The sequence below is a fragment of the Penicillium crustosum genome (genome assembly GCF_028827405.1).
Source record: "Penicillium crustosum strain IBT 35664 chromosome Unknown utg000002l_segment0_segment0, whole genome shotgun sequence".
Classification (NCBI taxonomy): domain Eukaryota; kingdom Fungi; phylum Ascomycota; class Eurotiomycetes; order Eurotiales; family Aspergillaceae; genus Penicillium; species Penicillium crustosum.
Window position 1 is genome coordinate 8696046 of NW_026623123.1, and position 20613 is coordinate 8716658.

Genomic DNA, 20613 nt, shown 5'->3' on the forward strand with positions numbered 1-20613 from the left:
GGTAGCGCCGTCAAGAACCTCAAACCTCTCTCTCCGAGGCCTTCTTATCCTTCTCGCCCAGATTTGTAGGCGTCGCAACCCCAGAAGGCGTAGCCACATCATCAGCCCCAGCCTTCGTACCCCGGTAAACCTTAGGCTTCTTCCCCACAAGATCAAGCGACATCATCCGCACAACACGAACAATGCTCGCCCGTCCCTCGTACAACGGGAACACCACAACACCAAACAGGGTAACGAACAACCAAATAATTCCAACAACAACCCAACCAGTGAAGAACTTCCTGCTGAACACATACGACGATCCGTACATCGGAATCGGCCAGAGGATCAAAAAGGCAAATGCCATGAACACTGTCAGCGTGCGCGCGTAGAGTGCCGAGCGGTTGAGCAGGCGCTCTTCTTCTTCGCTCTCGTCTTGCGAGGGACCCATCTCGCCTGGAACTAGTTCCAGGTCGACATGAGCTTCGGCGGCGACTTCTGTATCGTCGACTTTGCGGATTGCGCGCATGGATTCGTAATCGTAGTTTTGGGGGCCGAAGATGTAGGTGAAGAGTGGGACGAAGATTACTGGGCTGAGGAGGGCGGCGACATTGCCGGCAAGCATGGGGTAGCTAGAGCAGTTTGTTAGAATTGAGTTTGTAGTATGGACGTTGGGAAGGGAATGCTTACTTGGCACCGGTGGTGTCGACAGTTAGAGTTCCGTATTGCTTCTTAGCGGTAACCAGCCAGGCAATGAGGGAGACCGCCAGACCAAGGGGTGGTGAGCAGGCTGCTGCGATACGGTTCTGTCCCTTCCAGAGGAGGGTCATGGCACCTGGAAAGACAGCGGACGAGATGATCACACCCATCAGCAGGTAGAGATATCCCATACCAATGCCAGCGTAGTAGAGACCGGTCGCAAAGCCCGCCATGATGATTGAGTAGACGACGCAGGACATGTGCGAAATCCAGACCAGTCTCTTGCCCTTGGCACTTGGGTTGATGTAGGCCGCGTAGATATCGTAGGTGAAGATCGAGGACACAGCGATCAGCTGAGCCGAGAATGCGGATGTCACAGCCATGAAGATCATCAGTGTAGTTGCAACAGCACCGCTGTAGCCGAGCAGCTTGACAGCTGCGAAGGGGAGAACTAGTCCGGCGGTCACATCACCAGAGCTCATGCGATTTGAGCCCTCTAGTGCCAGCGCCGAGAGACCCATTGTGCTGGCGCAAAGCCAGGGAATTGCGAACCAGCAGATACCGCCAATCACGTATCCTGGGAATGCGTGGACGGGGCTGGCGGCGATAGCCTTGTTGTAGTATCCGTTGTCCAAGAACACTGTACCGAAGTTTCCAACTAAGTTGATAATCCAGAAGATGCCACCCTCCTTAGAGCGCATAGTAAGGTAACTGCCTTCCGCGTTACCCTCAACCGGGTGACGCTGGGAGGCTGCAACGAGCGCATCGTACACCTTTGATGGAGATCCTAGCTCGGCGTTTGTGGCATAAGCGGAGAAGGCGAAGAGGAAGATGACAACCAGGATGACTACAGTGTGCAGGTAGTCTGTGATGAAAGTAGCCTTAATACCACCGAAGAGAGTATATAGCACCACGCCAATCGGGAGTAGGAAGCAGGCTGCTGCGGTGGGCACTCCAGTCAAGGAGGTCATCACGGCTGATCCACCGGTGAGCAACATCGCGGTAACCAGAATGTTTGTCATCAAGCAGAATACGATGAACACTATGTGCACAAGAGTCCCATAGCGAGCACGTATGACTTCCAAGAAAGTGTGTGCATTCGGCGCACGGCGTTTGAGCTCGATAGCTAGTGTTGCGAAAAGAAGAATCTGAACAGTGGCGCCTATTGATACACAATATGTCAGATATAGAACTTTTCGAATCATACTTATATAGCTGGAACTGACCTGATGCGTAGAAAAATGGACCAGAGACACCATATCTGTATGCGACTGCAGATGACTGGAGAAGGGTTGCAGCCCATGTCCAACTACTAACAACGGCGGCGGCAACCAGTCCTGATTTGACGGACCGGCCTGCGGTTGAGAACATTTCAGATGTTTGGACTTCATTTTGATAGCTGTGTAGAAGTATTTTGTTAGCTCATGCGACTGTATGAAATGAAGCATCGAGACCCACCGTTTCAAAGCCCAAGTAATAAAGATCATCAGCAGAGCAAAGGCAAAGCCTAGTCCCAGGATAATTCCATATCCAAAGCTTTGGGACAAAGGCGCTGTGAAAATAACCCCGTCGGACGACATATCGTAGACGTGTATAACCAGGGACCTCAAAAGGGTATATAGCCAACAACAGAGGAATAAATGAGAAAGATGTTGGCAATATGCCTCAAATTGGGAATCAGCGACTAATGCTCCAATTGATATGGAAAGTACACTTTATATAACTCTCCAATACTGACTTGGCATATAAAAATATCAAGCTCCCCAGATGCGGACGATAGCAACCTCATATAGGGCCCGGACGCACAGCATCAAGAACATAGCACGGACTCCAACTCCGAATTCGCACAACCCGGGGGAAAATTTGAACCAGCATGACGATCGCTGACCTGAGCTTAGATAGGGATGCTGCATGTTGATTGTTAGATAAGGGCATGCTCTCGTAATGCCATGGCGCACATGGCAGGGATGTGGACCGTTTAGGTACGCCACTAGAATTGGAGAACCAACATCTCACTGGAGAACTGCACGGAGAATTTCAAAGAGCCACTCTGCTGTCCACGGGTGAAGTACAAGGAAGGTTTTCACCGAGGGTATACACGTCGTCAATCATTGGTTGGTGCAGGCTGTTATCAGTTACCTTTTTAGGGTACTGCGGTTGGGTGGTTGTGATTGGCTGGTAAAGATCTAAGATAAGACCCGTGGGTGGACATTACCAGTCGGCAAACTCGCGACACTAACTGGACACTAGACGGTTGCAATTTACCTGTGAGACTGCCGATGCACATAAATTTGCCGATTGAAGTGGGAAATATCGGAGTGTCCCGGCTCCAAAGAAGCTTAGTGCTGATCAAGATGTGCTTGGCAGTGAAGGTTACTCATTCTTATTAGAATACTTTGAGATCCACTATCTCCCCACGTCCACTTTAAATTCTGTTAAACGTTATATTATTACCTAGCTTAATCAGACAGTTTCAATTAAGCGTTGGCTTTACCAAAGGATGAATTAAATTCGTTATCATAATCTTCCCGACCTCGGGGACCTTAGTCTGTAGGCTGCGTACCCGTATTCTCATCCTACCTAGACTCTGTCATCAAGCCACAACCTTATTAATGGACCCTTTATAGGATTATTAAGCTATCGGAATTGAAAATAATACCAACTTATCTCTTTTAGGAGAATTTGTTCTCTATTTGGTACCCTTGTGCAACTGGTGTGGATATGTATATATATTTACATAGGGTGTGGAGCTATGCATGAGAAATATAGCCTTGGAATTTATATTTGACAGATTATAAGTGTGAGAAAAGGAACTAAAAAAACGCTATGCAGAACATATTTACTCCATAGTGCGAGCTACATTCAACCCAATAGATGAAAAAGACCACCCTGTGAAGAAAGCGGGGACTATATTCCAAATCTAGATTCTAGATTGTACCTTAATTGAAGATCGATCCAAGGGACACAGGAGATAAGGTTGTCAAACAATTCTAATCCTAAAATTTAAATCGTATGTGAATCAAGGGTCAGGGCTTGGCTTTGGTGTGTGAGCTATGGTATGGCCTGGAGCCCCTAGCTTCTTCATCCATCGATTCTTGCAGTCACCTTCGCGGGGTTTCCACTCGATAACTACATGCGCAGCAACCGTATCATCACTAGAGTCTACATCTCGCTGCTATGTTTTGATAAATGGACGTTATACGGAGGGGGAATGGGTTTTCATATATCATAGAAAGACGATGCAGAGAGTTGTATAGTGGCCACAGTTTCGCGGGTGGCTAGACTCCATAGATAGCTCTACAAGTGCCTGGTCTCCCACAGCGCCGTTCACATTCCCTTGTTGACCATTCCTATAACCTCTCCCCGCCCACCCCCAATGTTCCGCAGAAGAATAAAAGTTCATCCCTGTCTACGGCAGGTTTGAGACGCCATCGCGCCAGCCCATATAATTCGTTTACCGCCTTGCCCTCACCTGTGCACTTAGAAGGACTCTGAAAGACGCCCTAAGGGGTAAAAGCAGACTTATTCTATCCCTTTCTCTGGATGTGATATTAGTACGAGTGAAATTCGTACTATGGGTATAGATTGTTAATTAATTATTAAGAAGAATAGTCGGCCGCTTATGCTCTTTTTAGATGCCCTTTCAGGCGTATACAAAGGCAGTCAAAATAAGCTTATTCTACGCCAGAGAATTTTCTATGTATAACCTTTGAATTTTCTGCCTGGCAAAAGCCGTTTGGTGCGATGGCGTCTAAAACCTGCCGTAACCCGCCCAGCACTATTATGTGTCGTGTTCTATGATCTCAAATCCGAAAGGAAACTTTGTCCCCTCATTCTCAGCCGCTACTAGGGTATGGTGAGAATCTCAACAGGTATGCATTGATCTGAAGTTTTCACTCTATATTCCTATGTTGTCTTTGCCGAGTACAACTGCCAGAACATGCCCCGCCTACTCAAAAGCTCTTGCGGTGCTCCTAATTCAGATACTGTACCGTGGTTCATGACCATGACCAGATCCGAGTCTATCACAGTATTGATTTGATGAGTAATTGAGATTATAGTCCGCCCTTTCAGCTTCTCATGAAGAAGCCCTATGACCAACATTTCAGTATGTTCATCGAATCCGGCCGTAGGCTCATCCATGATGACGATCCTGCCAGGAAATAGAATAGCACGGGCAATGCATAAAATCTGCCTTTGGCCATTGGATAGATTCGTTGCATCGATGTTCGCACTCAGGCCACCATGGTCTCGAATTTGACACCAAAGTCCTACTTCCTTCAATGCAGATACCATCGCCGAATCACCGATAGTCGATGTTATTCCCAAGGCAAGGTTTTCACGGATTGAACCGGGAATAGCCAATGGTTTTTGAGAAATTGGAACCAATTCAGAGTGGAGCTTCTCTTTGGGAAGAGTTGAGATATCGATCCCGTCAATGAATATTTCGCCAGACGTGATCGTCACGAGAGAGAAAAAGCAAGCAAGCAAAGAACTCTTTCCACTGGTCGAGTTTAGTCGCCACTCATTATAAGGGCTTTGCTAGCCTTACCTTCCGGCTCTCCCACAAATACCTAGTTTCTGGCCGCCCTCTAGGCTAATTGAGACACTTCGCAATGTAGGGGTGGAAACATGTCCCCTAGGAGTAATCTTAGCCCTTGGTTCAATTGACTTGCCTCGAAAGTGATGCTCAAACAAAGAATTACCCATATGACGCAGAAACCCTTCGAAATTCCACTCGGCCTTCCCACGGCCAACCCTCTGGACAAGCTATCTCGTTCCTAGCCAGTTGTAGTTGCAGGTCTGTCACAAATTGTTTGACTCTCATGATTGCCCCTAGGGAAGTCTCCAACTGTGTCCAGTTCGTGATTAACGATGTCAATGTTGCGTTGAATGAAAACAGGTTCACAAGAGCAACGCCGAGGGCTCCAGAGCTAGTCTTCTTGCTCACAAAAATAGCCAATGTAACTAGAACGGTCGCAAGCCCTGCCATAAGCAGATCCAAAACAACCTGCAGCCACTGCTGGATGGAGTATATAGTGTAAAATGGCTTCTGGGACTTGTCGAGGAGCTCGGCATTTTGATTTTGATCTGCAAATTCTTGCTGCCAATGAAGTGCACGGATAGTTATAAGACCCTCTGTGGTTTCCAAAAATTGGGCGTAAAGGGGAGCCTTTGCTTCTAGATCAAGGGGTCTGATCTGCCGGGAAGTACGCAAGTAGAAAGCCTGGATTTTCCATACTGCCATAATGCAGAAGGGGATTACAACAGACATGTAACCTGATCCAGCAGCTATCAAGGCGCCTTGTGCGATACAAGTCAAAATGTCTGTTCAAGAGTCAATATGATTAAACAACCTTGAAGGATCGGAGATCATGAACTCTGAAGACTTATGCCGAATGCAACAGGAAGCTGCATGTCAAGAAGTGACATGTCCTAGCTAAACCTAGAAGGAATCAGCATTCATTGAAAATAAAATTTCGTGGCGTCTCTCGGATATCGTACCTATTGATGAGACCACCTGTATCCATACGAGCCACGCTGGGCCAAGGTGCTCTAGAAAGCTCTTTAGTAAGAAATCCAGACCTGAATCTAGTGGGTCTCAATCTCTCACCTCATGATCGCGTCCAGAAAAATTCTATGTAGCTGGACAGCTGACCTGGGAACAGCCCAGACAAAAAAGAATCTAAGATGCATGAGAACTCTCCACGAACATATTGAGTGAAGCGCGTTAAACATACCCAATAAAAGCGGCCATCGCAATCATAGCAATAGATGATATACCGACGTAGGAGCCGAGATATATGTAATTCTTTTGGGGGGCTGAGCCACACCACCAGCTCAGTATAACCTCTGGAATGAATATTTAGCAACTATTTCTCTGGATAGGGAGGGCCGTGGAGATACTTACGCGGAAAGGAAATGCAGAACACGAATATAGATGCGAATACCACCGTTAGCCAAAATACCCACCAGCCAAACGATCTGATATAGTAGGCGTAGAGCGAGATGTCCCCTACTCCGAGAAACGTTCTCCTAAGGAAGATGTCGAAGCTGCTTGGTTCGACAAGGCCTATGGGTCGAACTAAATCACAGAGTATGTTGGTTCCTTCTCAAGAGCATTTTACTGGAATTGGTCGCTAATCCCGAGTACAAGAAAGTAGGGCTCGGCTTTCAGGTACTGCGCGATATTGCCGGGTCATTCAATGTGATGATCAGTTACGACAACGAGCATTTGTGAAAGGTCGATGGCCTTCCATGGTGGCTTCTCGTCTACGTTGCATGGAAGGCTATCTATGTAATTTGAGATTTCTTATTTTACTCTTCATGTCGCTCATTGGATGCCTATTGCTGAACAGCCAAAGATAGACAAATCAGTCTGTATACCGAGGTACCTAACACTAAGTGAGGCGTGAATCAGTAGCCGAGATTTCTCATTTTAGCAATCTTTAAATTCATCATCAGTATCTTTGCAGAAAGGTAGCGCGGGATGTAGTCTTCCACTAGTCAGCTCTATCTATACGCTAGTTCGCGAAGGCGCTATCTGGCACAGACGTTGCTGCATATTCATTATAAGCTGCGAAACCTTATATCAATTGTCAGGAAGTGAGAGATATACATTGGTTAAAAGTTCTGTCAAGAACCAGGTTGCAATACATACTCAGCTGATACAGAGTCGAATACCCGAATATCACCTTACCACTGGTACAAGTCATACCATACAAATGCGTATATTACTAGTACAGTTGTCCGCCATTATTTTCACTTTAGAGAATTCAATATGTAGGTATCCCTCGGAGGTCACTAACAGGTCCATCCAACACATCCTGGTGTACTTAGAATATTCCCGGTATTTGCGCTGACGCAGATGCTTTCAGAACCGAGCAGTACAGCGATATTATATAGTATTCTGCGGGTCAAAATACATTTATTGAGAAGCTAGCCTTGGAGATTTATGCGGTTACCAAGAACAACGAGCGATAAATGGCTTCATGGCTGCACAATTCTACTTGATGCTATCTGAGGAAGGGAGACTTATGAGGAGATCAATAATGTTGAACTGACTGTGTAAATGTTTGAAATCTCTCATGGTTATTTGGTCTCTCTGTAAAGTGTTCTCACGGCCTTTTCCTTTCCTTCTCTTTTTATAAGCTCTATACTAGATAGAATAGATTCCTCTATTCATTACCTGGTGCTGGCGATGGGAGTCAAACGGCGGCATGCCACTTCTAATTGTGTTCTTTTGTCATGAATCAATACATGGATGGGTAGGTAGCCCCATATACAACAGTACCCAGTGGTTCAATGACTATAGAATGGTAGCTGGGCCCTTCTTCTACAGACGCAACATTGAAACTTCAGTTGAGTGTATGTTCGAGCCGTATGGGGGGTACCAAGGAGAGAGGTTATTCTAGGTGCATTGCCTTGGGCATTGAAAAGGAGAATAGAGCCTATTTGCCATCCCATGTACTCTGAGCCACCTCGAGATTCAGCATAGAGGTTGGGTGAAACTGACCAGAAGCTTGATAATCTACAAATATACCAGGAAAGCAAATTCAATGCCAGGAACAGATTCAATCAAGTCTTTATATTGTACAGACAAATGTCTGGATAGAACAGACACCACCCATGTTTCAGTCCAAGCTGCCACAGCCACAGCACGTTCCAGCGCATGATATCGCCAGGAAAAGAGCCAATGGACATAACACAGACAGAATAAGACGGATACACGACCTGACTAGTTCTACCCAGAATGACCTATACAGCAGATAGGTCGATGAGTAACTCTCTTTTGCAACGCAAATGAAAACACCACACACATCAAAATGAAAACGGAAACGGAAATGGAATCACGCCAGTTGTTTCGGAAGGGTTGATTTGGTTCCAGCGCCACCAACGAGAAATGGCCCAAGGGTCACGGGGTATAGGAGTGGGTAAGTGAGATGGTAGGAGGAGAGGAATATTTGAGGTCGGGAAGCACGCAGCCAACACTCGAGATAGACAAATAGTACACGGAATTGCTATCTGACGGGGTATCAACTGCGCAACTGAAGCTGATCAAGTGCTTAAGCAGAGAACTTGCGGGTGATCTTGGCGATGACTAGAGAGAAGAAAGCAATTAGCAACCAATGGTCCAACCACAACTCCAAGCATCCATTTCATCTCCAGTGGTGAATTCTTACCGTGAAGACCAACAACGGAGAAAATGAATCCCAGACTCAGGACGAGGACAACAACGGGGTCGACGCGGAGACCGGGGCTCTCATCGGTGTAGAGCTTGAGCATGGTTCCGGACGAGCCACCAGCGCCGGCAGAGCGGGTGGAGCTAGGACGAGCATTGCGCAGAGTCTCCTTGTGGTCGGCAGTGGCACGGCGGCGCATGGCAGCACGAGGACCGCCGGGGGTCGAGGGAGAGGAGGGACGGCCGACGGAGTTGCCAGTGGCTGCGGCGGCACCGGACTTTGAGTCAGGGCCGGACTCGGCGCCTGAGGTGAGGGGAGAGGCTGGGCGGGGGGAAGCCTGGTGATGCATTGTGTTAGCCATGGGATGGACGGATTGAGGAATTGGCTAGATAGTTCGCAATGGGTTGTTGGGTTGGTGGTGGATGGGGCAAGCTGGCTTGATCGTCGGATTGACGGCTGATGGAGCTCGGTTTTGGGGTAGATGAACTTACCATTGTGATTAATTGGGTGTGGAAGAGTGTAGAGGGATAAAAAAAGGTATTAAAAGAAAGATGGAAAGACAGTTCAAGAAGAAAGGAAAGAGGGAGCTTGAGAGAGTCTGAAAGGAGGTTTGCGGAGTTGAGGCCACGATCGCGGTTTCTTGGGTAATACCGTATTTGACTTGTCAACCCCAGCAGTTGGGGGCGGATTGGGTGGTAATTGTCAGTAATTACAGTACATAATGATCCACCAATCAGAACGATTCGGCGCACATTACTGCAATAGCACGACTTATCTACGAGACATTCGTTAGCGAGTTGAAGAAGTTGATTTAGTATAAGTATATGTACGAATATGTTACATTTTTGATACGCAGAAATGGCAGTGAGGAGCAATATTCATGTTCCAATACCACCGATATCCTGTGTCCCTACAAGGTACTAAGAATGAAGTATGATATTGTGGAATCAATTACATTAATATAGCTACTAGAATACCATCCACGTGTCTAGTCCATTGAATTAATAAGAAAGACTAGCTCACATTAATTGGAAAAAGCATTGATGGTTGTCGTAAGACATGGAGAACACCTCCGGGAATCAAATCATCCAGATAACGCCGTCGGTGCACTCGTGTAGGGGGGGGTATGAGATATGGGGTATGGATATGAACATGTAAAGGGGATCAAGGAAAGTAAAATCACAGGAATTTTGACAGCTCAGAGCCAGAAAAGATGGGGGGATGATGGGTAGAGCACATTCGACGGGGATGAGGTATCATACTGAGTCGAAAGCCCAGAAGTAAGAAAACAAAATGCACAAAGAGATCAGGCTAAATTTCAATGTGTCCACACAGACACGAAGTACACAGATTAGAAAAAAGACAGACGCTCCAAAACTCAACGCCGCGGGAAATTACTTATAGAAACACCACCCTTTGTTCGCACCGGGTGATCAATCGATCATCATCCGTGATGGTACTTGGGTAAGGTTCGAAGAGAGCTCGGTTGTCTTTGCTGCTTCCTTGTTCTTCTTCTTGTTGATGTGGGGCTTCAAACCGCGGTTGAAGTTGTGAGTGCACAGGCAGGCGTTGATGATAGTGATCACAATCAGGATGATGGTGATGACGGCGAAAAAGGTCATCGATGGTCGAGCGGGCAGGTATTTGAAGTAAGTCAGCGCGGAGTACATCCGGAACAGCTTGAAGCAGAAATATCCCATCGCGGCGAATAAAAGGAGCTAGTAAGGTCATTAGAAGCCAAATCAACATTGCTAGTATTTTCGACTTACAATGATAATGATCATGCCAACCATGGTCTCTCGGCGCACAAACCAGGCGCCACAGACCAAAATAAGAATGGTCACGGGGATGGCAGCCACAGTAAGCGCAAATTCAACATCCATGCTGGCCGAGGAGACCAAGACGAGGAACTGCACCGTAAAGCCCAGGAAGAAAAAGAAATCGAATTTCAAGAGAGCGATATAGATCTATGTTATAAGCGGTTAGTCGTGTTGTGGATGGGGGAGGTCGAACCAAACACAAACCTGATAGGTGAGGTAGCGACGCTTCATTTGCAGATCGGCACTGATATGCTTGTAGATGGTCCATGCGAACTCGTCGTAGAGCTTATAGGCCACGAAAGTGATCAATAATGTCCCCAATGCCACAATGCATGGAATGATGATGAGGAACGGCTCGGACTGAGCCCAAACAATCGGACTGATCATATTCATCAAGGCCAAGGTAGAGACCGCCTCTCGAATTTGTTTCACTTGAACGGCGCCGTAGATCAAGAGACCAACATTGCAAAGACACAGTCCGATGACCTGAATTGTATTCTTCATGCGCAGCGCATCATATACCAGCACAAGTTCGTATAGGAAACCGAAACCGTAGAGGGCGAGGAAAGTAGGGATGGTTTTCGAAGCGGGACTGTTGTTGGGGATTTCTTGAATTTGGAAATTTGCGAAGATGTAACTAGAAAAACCACGACGTTAGTGGTTGCTTTCCGATATCCGCTTCGAGCGGAGTTCCATACCTTTCCAGGCTGAGTGTCACGACCGTTTGGACGAGTGTGACGATCGCAAAGGACCACGTCCAATGTGTATTTGGGAGGTAGCACATCCTGTTATTATTGGTTGAAGGTGTGACATTAGTGTATCCCTCTCGTGCGCGAAACCCTCCTGGACCTCGTCGAAAGGCGGGATCGAAAGACCCCCTAGAAGAGAGGCGCGCGACCCGTGTGAAGGAATCTTGCCGAGAGGCTCCGTGGTGGAGCTCAAGTCGGCGGGATGGTGAGGGAAAGACACGATGACGGTGTGACCACCTGACGGTGGCTTTCGCTTTTATAAGACCGGTGGGAAATAGGCCCGATACGGGGGAAGGGGCAGATCGAAACAACCGGAGGCTCGTGTGCTTCTTGTGGCTTGGCAATTTAGTTGGCCTCAAGCCGGGATTCGTCAGGAGACGTGATTTGATGCAGGTCTCAACAGGGGCATGCGACCGTCAGGCAGACTGCTCGAACCAGTTGAGTCGAATTAATGATAGACAATGATTTCTCTTTTCATTCCGTTTGTTGTTTGTTGTTTGTCTTTTTTTAATAAGAAAATCCCGCGGTGTTCCGAATTGTCAGGCGGGGGGTGTCGAGAGAATGTGTATGGAGCGACCGTACAGTGTCAAATGCAACCCTTGTAAAACAAAAAAGGGAGGGAATAAGGAACGAGTGACAGGGAGAAAAAGAAAGTTGAAGAAGAAAAAGAAAGGCAAGAGGATTCGAGACGGGAAAGTAGGGGCACATCTGGGGTTCAGAGTTGTCCACATACCATGGGGCGGGTCACACATTACGCAGTATGCAGGCTCCTACGATGTACACTATGGAGTACTCCGTAACTGACCGTACTACAAGTACGGAGGACTAGGTACTATGCTTACTACAAAGATTCTAGACGCATCGTAGAGGTCCCTGGAAAAAAAAACAGTTTCTCCAGCGACCCGAACGAAGCCACACTATTTTTGCCAACGCCTTTTTTTTTTTCTCCTGATTCGAAGCTGGTGGAGTAGACCCCATCGACATGCGACAGGTACCAAACTTAGACGAGTCTGGACTCTCTCTCTTGTTTTTATTTTTTGTTTTTTTGTTTATTAATTCTTCTCTTGTTTTTGTGTCTTACGTATATCAATACTCTTCTGGTTCGTCCAATTGGTAAAGAGAGAACACCTAGGTTCTTGAACAGTTCAACACCTTATAAAAAGTAGGCTGTCGCCTAGGCGGGCCCCCCGCCGGCCGCCCGGTCCATTTAACTTACTTAATCCTGTCACTATGAGTGGGTTAGGTCAATCCATACCCTCCAGGGCGGATCTAAGGCCAACTTAACTTGTGACACTGGCCTGTCAATTAGTCCAAGCCACACTGAGTCCTATCCTATCCCCAGAAAGTAGTGTGGAGGTAAGGAAGTGAAATACCCATGGGTGCTGTAATACCAATTGGGGGCTGGAATGCGGCCTGACCAATGTGGCTGAGACAAGAGGTGGCTGAGGCAGTTTAAAGGTTGTCCGAGCCATGGCCCCCGACCAGGTCATCCTTGGTTCATGCAGGTGTGTTTACAGCTGTACCTCGGTACTGAAATATAATTGCATCATCACCTGTATGATCTTATTTTCATCAACGCTCTAGTTTGGTCAATTTATCACTTCATATTCATTCGCGGCCTAAAACTACAAAAGCCAAGTGCTTCCGCATGTAAAATTCGAAGGCAACGCGTCCACCGGGTTAAGCCCCAATATGTAAACCATACCTTGCAACGGGAAGATCAACGTCCATATCCATCATATCATAGTGGGTCAAAATCCATTATCGTTCGAGATTCTCAGATCCAGACCAGAGGACTTGTATCAAGTCGGATAAACGATACGTTAATCAACGCCGACACATCCCCAACCCAATCGAAGCATCTATGCACCCACATCGATGACCATATTCTAGAACATGATCGTCTCCAATCCATGCTCCAGAATTGCCCCACAACATCCACAGACGAGTGACGAGTTTTCCGACCTGGGTACCGGCACCATCTAGACAAAACTGTCCAGCCAAATCGAGAAGGACCTTTGGAAGAGAGGCACTGTATCGGGTACACAGTGCCGGATCCTATCAACAGAAAAGCCTCATAAGCTTAGCCCCTCGGGTTTCTAGTACTGAATACCCGAGCCAAACTCTCACTTACGTGTTGCGCTAAACCTGGTTCACGCGGCTAGGCGGCCAACGAGCCACAGCGGCCCGTTTGTAATATCTCGCGGGATAGCTAATTAGATCGTCACTTCCTATGTCAATACCGAGGTAAGAAAACCAGCTCAGGACTAGCTTATGCACCTGAACATAATATATGTGAACTCATAGCTTCTCGCTTAGTCCACTGCCAGGCTATTAGTTTGACCCAACGCACCATCCATCGATTATTATACCATTATGATTAATGCAGCTTTTACGGATCAACGCAAAATAAATCAGAAGTGTTTCGTGGTTTCGATTTTGGCTTCGGCTGCAGCCGCGGACTTTGTGTCCAAGAGCTCGTTGGGTGACGTCCATGGCAACCTGTACATCGGACAGATCTTTGAATGAACTTGCGGGGATAGTGATTTTTATTTGTTGTGTTCATCTTCCCTATTCACTCAGACTGTTATAGAAAGAGTCTTTATATTCCTTCCCTCTGGCATACGTCTTAGATATGAACGTGACAAAGGATCAAGACAGGGTAGCGAGCATAGAGAGCAGGCCGATGTTTATAACAATCAGTTTGTCGGAAACCCTGCCATCTCCTCATATTTCCCTTTTTAGTTTAAAGTCTCAAATCTTATCGCAACCCAAGCCCAGTCCGGACGTCCGTTGGTCGCCCTTCCCCGCACTGCGATAGCGATGATATCGGCAAATCCTAGCCGTTTGAGCATAGACTATCAAATCTCCAACTTTATGTCCATTATCTAATGGGAATTACAGGCCCTTCGATCAGATCTATGTTATAAATAAGCATAGGATTGCCTACTCGCTACTCTTGAAGACAAACCTTTCATCATCCAGAAGTCCTCTGATACGACAACAATATGCTGTCTTTGTGGGTTGGGGCAATCTTTCTTTGCGGGTGCATTGTAATCTTCGGATTCCTTTCGCCGTTGTCTACAATTCCAGGGCCATGGTATACTCGATTTACAAGCTTTTGGATTAAGTACCAGGAGTTTACTGCAAATCGACGAGAATCAGTCCACCGCTTGCATAAGATCTATGGTCCTGTTGTCCGGCTAAGCCCTAACGAACTATCGTTTACCAGCCTGGATGCGATTAAAGAGATATATGCTTCGGGGGGTAGTGGATATGACAAGACTGAGTACTATGATCTTTTCAGGCAGTTCAGGATCAAGTAAGCATTTGTACCGGAGAAATAGTTGGCAAACGCTAACTTAGGATTAGGACAATGTTTTCTACTTTATTGAAAGACGAGGTGCTTGTTCCTACTATAAATGAAATACTCGAGTGCTGACATCCACCAGCACAGCAAAAGAAAACGCATCTTTGCCGATAGATACGCCATGACCAACATCATGAAAGAAAAACCCATGGCTGTTATTCACAAACGAGCCGTGACGTTTGTATCTAAGTGTGTCGAGGCTGGCCAAAAGAGCGTGGATGTTTATGTGAGTTGTCAAGAACATTGCATCCAACATGAGAAATGCTAATATTCTTAGTCTTTGCTTCACTGTTATGCCCTGGACTGTGTCACCCATTTCATGTTCAGCCCCGGCGGCCTCAAATCTCTCAATGTAGCCGAAGACTACGAAATCATGCACGAACTGACCTATCACCAAAGTCTCCAAAGTAGGCACAGCCCAAATTTTCCATACTCCTATGATGAATAACGCTAAAAAAAAAAAAAGAAAACTTACTGGAGTATTACCTCCCTTTATTGGCACCCTATTTCCCAAGATTCCTCCACGCCCGCAGCTCCCCAAAAGCAAATCAATACGTGATAGACATGGCCGCTCAGACTGATCTCGACAGCCACTCCCTAATGGAAAAACTCAAGCGCAAAGAATCAAACTTGGAAATAATGCAAGCCGCCGCAGAATGCAAAGACCACATGGCCGCCGGCATCGACACAACAGGCGATGGTCTGTGTTTCTTAATGTGGGAGCTCTCACAGCCTCAGAACCTCTGTTTCCAGGATAAACTTTACAAAGAGCTTACGACTGCGCCGGCCAATGCACCCTTGGATAGCTATGTGTATCTCGATGCTGTCATTAAAGAGGCGCTGCGGTGTGCGCCGCCTATTCCAATGTCGCTGCCTCGCTACGTACCTGCTGGTGGGAGGGAGATCGATGGGTTTGTCGTTCCGGCGAACACTATTGTTAGCTGTCAGCCTTATTCGGTACATCGGGTGAATGACAGCGTCTTCCCTGAGCCTGATCGTTTCAACCCTGATCGCTGGCTTGTTGAGGAAGGAGCTGTTGAGCGGAATAGGCTTTTCTTTTCTTTTGCCACAGGTGGGAGGGGTTGTACGGGAAAAAAGTAAGTTGGTTTCTTTCTTTATTCTCTGGTTACTGGTGCTGATCACTGATACCGTTTATAGTCTTGCGTTGGTTGAGATGAAGATGCTGCTTCGGGAGGTGTATTCTCGTTATCGGACGACGGTGGCTTCGGATATGACTGCTTCGATGAAGCTGGAAGATCAGATCATCTCTTCGAGGCCCAAAGGACAGAGTTGTAAGCTCGACTTTGTGGACATAGAATGATACTGAATGCTCGTAGAGAAGTGGTGCTTGGCTCGCTTGCTTGATGCAACCCCGTTTAGTGAGGTCCTAGATTACGTCAAATAATATCCGATCACAAGTTGCATGCTCTCAGAAGTAGTAAAAAGGAATAATCCCAGTTTGTCTATGCGGGGGTTAGTAAAATGCTTGCCTATAAATTAAGGGGCAAATTACAATGAAGTATTGTTCGACGGCTAGGGTACCCCAAGGGGGGGGCCAGTCATGTCCTCCATAACGGCCCTGTGGAGAAGATGAGAAGGGGAGGGAGAGACGGGGTAATTTAGAAGCGGGGCAACACTCAGACCCCAAGTGGAGGTACCATTCATGGATGTCATTCAGATAACATGTGCAACCTTAGAATTACTTTGATAGGACGGTCTTTTTCTCTTCAACATTCCTAATCTAGCTTCCCATATCTCGTTCGGAATATCTCTATCTATTTAAGGTACTAGCTCCGACTCCCACCTAATATAGTCCACCACCTCCATCCACCGAATTCCTACAACAAACAATATGGCCAGTATCAAACCCGACCAATCTACCTGTCGCTTCTCCAAGCGAATCTCATTCCGATGGCTCATAACGCCCGCCGAGGAAACAACCGATACAATTGTGATGTCCGTGAAGGACTGGTACGTTGATCTGCGGATAGAAACGGCAACGGGCAAAATAGATTGGGCAATTGCCGGACAGAGGATTGTCGAGAGCGAGGAGCCTTGTAAGTGACCTATGTCTTTTACTACAAGATGCATTCAGTGAAACGATCAGGAACAACCATTTAACCAACTCAATAGTGCGGGTGACTTTCTCCCACGAGCTTGACTCTCGCAATGCCTTTGAGGCTGTTGATTGTGGTACTTTCGTGCCCTTACCAAACGGCGATAGTCTCGAGATGGGGTCGATGCCTCGTCATGATCTTCCTGGTGCACCTGACAAGGAGTATGAGGAGGTATGGCGGGAATTGCCATTCAGAGAGGGCCCCGAGGGGCCTAAAAAAGGTCTTTCATGGGTGCTAGAGTCGGATGATGGAGATCTCGGCAGTGGAGAAGAAGAGGTGACGGTTACGAAGACTTTTATCGGTCGCATCTGGGGGACTTATTTGGCGCTGAGCCAGACGCAGACTCATACGCGGCAGAAGACTGCATCTGGTGAGCTGGTTGTTAAGAAGTCGGGCGCTGATGTTAGTGCTAGGCGGGAAGAATGGGAGTCGGGGTGGAAGGAGAAGTATTTGGTCGGGGAAGCTGCGGGTTCTCTGCCGTCGATGGTGGTTGGGTTTGATGGAGAGGGGGTGGGATCTTGGAGAATTCCCGGGGAGAAAGTAGAAGTTCAAGGGAAGACGTATATCGTTCGAGCTTTTGAGGAAATTTAGCAGCACCAAGGTTTTTTTTCGATTATGACTGGCATTTGTATATATATATATATCCAAGCACAGTTCTCGTGATGTCGGAGAATTACCACCAGATCTCCTATCTTCAAGGTATTTAATCATCTCGCCATTAGACAATGGATACGATAAAAAGAACCATACTGTACCCCCATTGTCCGGTCGTACACTGCATCTATGTATCCAAGCGATGCTGAACAGAGCGGGTCGGCCTAAACCGAGAGTATAAGCTAGATTCCAGCCATGAATTGCCGAAAACCAGCTTAGACAATACAAAAGCAAAAGTCTTCCAAGGTTACATCCAAGCTCACGCAAAAATAAGCAACATAACCGACCTTCGTAGTACAACTAACCCAACATCCCAAACCATCTGCCCTATACCTTCCCAAACAGGCCAAGCGCACAGATGACTCATCCCACGTGACAGCAATATAAAACCCGCAAACCCACCCGCCGACCAAATTTCCCTCTTCAAGCGCCATCCCCACCAATGCTGCGTTTCTTTGCTACACACGGCGAGCTTTCACAGCCCGTCCTCGTGACTCTGGGTCCCGCCCAGAGCTTCGCGAGACCCCCTTGCAAATGAGAAATTCGGAGGAATCTTCAAACCCCAACCCGCGTCGTCGTTCGTTCGCGCGCGTCGGCGTCGGTACTGCCCGTGAGGGCCTGGTGTGATCCTAGATCACTTCTTACCCACACTTGCACTTGACATCAGAAACATCGGGGGACGGGGGCTTGCTCCTGGACCCCTTGGGAGAGTCGGTGCGGAGATTGTGTGTGATGACACTTTAGTGCAATACGCAGCATACCTTGCTCTGTTTCTCTTCGGAGAGGCGGATGGTATCATTCGATTCCGATCATTCTGGTGGGGATGGCGCTTCACCTCTTTTTTTCAAGGTCAGTTTATGTTTCCTCCCCTGGTTCTTTTTTTGGGGGTGTCTGGGAAGAGTTTTTTTTTGGCGACCTTGCTGATTAGTGGGGTTGTGGACCTTGCGAGGTTCCTTAGGGTCCTTTTGCCTGCGGGCTCGTTGGGTTTCGGTCTCTGTGTTTGGTGTTGAGGTTTTATGGAGGCTTTTATTTAGAGTGGTGGACATAATAAAATATATGAAGTCATGATGAAATATACATTTTTTTTTTGCTAGCGCAATGGCTGGTGAAATATTCTAAGAATCTTCTTTTACTCGTAATTGTGTTGGATTGTGTTGGATTATGTTCGAAATCTTTGAATTCTAAGTGAAGGATGCGTGTTTAGAAAAATTTGCGAGGTCGAAACCTCGACCGCTGAATGTGTAAATTATCGTGAACATCTTGTTAAAAATCCCTGTTATCAGGGATGTAGTGAAAGAACATTTCCTCCAAGTTCTCTCCATTATCATCGAGCTTCATTTTTAGCATTGCCCATATCCCCTCAAATCACCAGACGATTCGTTTACTCTTCATCACCGATCTGTGTTCAAACCCACGTTAGCTCGGTTTCAAATGATGTTGACCTTTGAACAACCATGAACTTACCTTAGGAGCGAGGTAGAACCGGAGGTGACCACTGCCCAGACCGTACTCAACAAGCAGAGGCACTTCCTGGGAGAGGTGCAGCACGACAGATGAAGACAGGTTGGAGGCCTTGCAGAAGTTGACGAGGTACTTAAGGGAGAAGGTCAGGGCGACGGGTTCGGAGAGGTTGATGACGACGTTCTGGTCGGGCTTGTCGACGTTGGTGTGTTGGCGGATGGTGACGGATCCGTTACCGATATCACCCTGGCAGGAGAACTTGACGCCCTCCTTGCTGGCCTCAATTACGACTGTGGAAGAAATTAGCATGAGACTTTGTGTGCCACCCGGGCTTGGGTATTTCTTCAAGAGGAAAGTTACTTACCAGACTCGGACAGTGCGTTGAGATCTCTGCAGATGCGCTGGAACTCAGAGGAAGGCATCTCCACGGTGGCGGCGTACTCAGTCTCAGGGATGGCCAGGTGCTCCTGGTCAATATCCATGAGCTTGATATCGTACTCGCTGAGTCGGTCTGTCTCTGCGCTCTCGAACATGAGGTTGACGGCATCGGGTGAGTCCTCAGCCTTGAGGGTCAGGATGTCCTCATTCTGGGCGGCGCGGAGCACCTTGGTCAGGGAGAGCAGGTTGATGCCCAGGGCGATGTTACGGTCGCAGCGGTATGGGGAGAAGCCCTCGGCACGGAGCAGCATGGAAACTAGGGCAACGTGCGAGTTGTCCATGGCCTGAAGGGCGATTCCGGAGTCATTGCAATCGAAGTTGCAGTCCTGGACAAGATCCTTGATGGCGTCGACGACCTACACACAACCGTGTTAGTAATTTGTCGATTACTGAATTGGTTGAGTGGTATAGATCACATACGCGCTTCAGAAGGCTGGCCTGTTCCAATCGAGCTTCCAACACTAGAGAGTGGGTTAATTGGTCGGTTCTTCGCACACAACAATCTTTTCGATTTGAGGGTTGGCCGACTTACTCTTGATGGTTTTGTGTGTGTTAGGGTATTTAAAATGGGTCGTAAAGAAAGAAGAGGTGAAATAGTGTGTTTTCGAAGTGAAGAAAGTGGCAGGGAGATGAGGATAGTGAATTGGGTATGTATTTGAAGGAAGATGAAAGAGGCAGCACGTCTAATATAAGGATCGCGTTGGAGGGTGGGGAAGACGCGGTCGCGTTTGGCGATATGTCCCTTTCGGGTTAAGTTTGATACCTCAGGCGTCAAGGCAATAAGGCCTCCTTCATATACATCGCCGTAAGGGTTTGCGGATATCCATGGATAATGATCAACAAGTACAAGTAGTATGGATATTGGAAGAATGTTTCATTTGCAGAAGAGCCAACTGTTATGTACAAATTGGAAAAAAAAAACAGACGTCGAGGTTAATCCTCGCACTCAACAGACACGAGTGTCGAAAGAACCGCCATCCAAAGCCAGTTAAAAGACAGACGAACAGATAATAATGGCACAAAAGAAATAAGTAATAAGCAATGTAACAAGAAGCAAGAGGCAATAGTCCTCAAATAAACGCCGGTGTCGCCGAGCCCCGTCTATATGTACATGTTGTGGGTATCAATTTATGACTTCCCTGC

At 47.2% G+C, this 20613-nt stretch overlaps 7 protein-coding genes across 7 annotated transcripts; 2 read left to right on the plus strand and 5 right to left on the minus strand.

The window, feature by feature from the left end:
• Positions 1–19: 19 nt before the first annotated feature.
• N7487_006821 (sodium:solute symporter family protein) lies at positions 20–2258 on the minus strand (the record flags this gene model as incomplete). Its single annotated transcript, XM_056874568.1, has 4 exons — positions 20–611; positions 670–1840; positions 1905–2077; positions 2137–2258. 4 exons carry the CDS (start codon positions 2256–2258, stop codon positions 20–22), a joined length of 2058 nt encoding a protein of 685 aa, XP_056732288.1.
• Positions 2259–4584: 2326 nt separating this feature from the next.
• On the minus strand, positions 4585–5926 carry N7487_006822 (ABC transporter integral membrane type 1; the record flags this gene model as incomplete). The annotated part of the gene is made up of 3 exons (XM_056874569.1): positions 4585–5182; positions 5231–5317; positions 5385–5926. 3 exons carry the CDS (start codon positions 5924–5926, stop codon positions 4585–4587), a joined length of 1227 nt encoding a protein of 408 aa, XP_056732289.1.
• A 2818-nt stretch (positions 5927–8744) lies between these two features.
• N7487_006823 (SEC61-beta family protein) lies at positions 8745–9499 on the minus strand (the record flags this gene model as incomplete). Its single annotated transcript, XM_056874570.1, has 3 exons — positions 8745–8779; positions 8862–9198; positions 9353–9499. Coding segments are annotated over 3 exons (519 nt in total), but the record flags the coding sequence as incomplete, so codon positions are not given.
• A 795-nt stretch (positions 9500–10294) lies between these two features.
• On the minus strand, positions 10295–11465 carry N7487_006824 (uncharacterized protein; the record flags this gene model as incomplete). The annotated part of the gene is made up of 4 exons (XM_056874571.1): positions 10295–10579; positions 10631–10828; positions 10886–11318; positions 11380–11465. 4 exons carry the CDS (start codon positions 11463–11465, stop codon positions 10295–10297), a joined length of 1002 nt encoding a protein of 333 aa, XP_056732291.1.
• A 3387-nt stretch (positions 11466–14852) lies between these two features.
• N7487_006825 (uncharacterized protein) lies at positions 14853–16121 on the plus strand (the record flags this gene model as incomplete). The annotated part of the gene is made up of 4 exons (XM_056874572.1): positions 14853–15026; positions 15078–15207; positions 15267–15897; positions 15959–16121. 4 exons carry the CDS (start codon positions 14853–14855, stop codon positions 16119–16121), a joined length of 1098 nt encoding a protein of 365 aa, XP_056732292.1.
• A 531-nt stretch (positions 16122–16652) lies between these two features.
• N7487_006826 (uncharacterized protein) lies at positions 16653–17508 on the plus strand (the record flags this gene model as incomplete). The annotated part of the gene is made up of 2 exons (XM_056874573.1): positions 16653–16857; positions 16934–17508. The coding sequence occupies 2 exons, from the start codon at positions 16653–16655 to the stop codon at positions 17506–17508; spliced, it is 780 nt and encodes a 259-aa protein (XP_056732293.1).
• Positions 17509–18952: 1444 nt separating this feature from the next.
• N7487_006827 (proliferating cell nuclear antigen) lies at positions 18953–20297 on the minus strand (the record flags this gene model as incomplete). Its single annotated transcript, XM_056874574.1, has 5 exons — positions 18953–18970; positions 19036–19322; positions 19397–19826; positions 19891–19931; positions 20270–20297. 5 exons carry the CDS (start codon positions 20295–20297, stop codon positions 18953–18955), a joined length of 804 nt encoding a protein of 267 aa, XP_056732294.1.
• Positions 20298–20613: the final 316 nt, after the last annotated feature.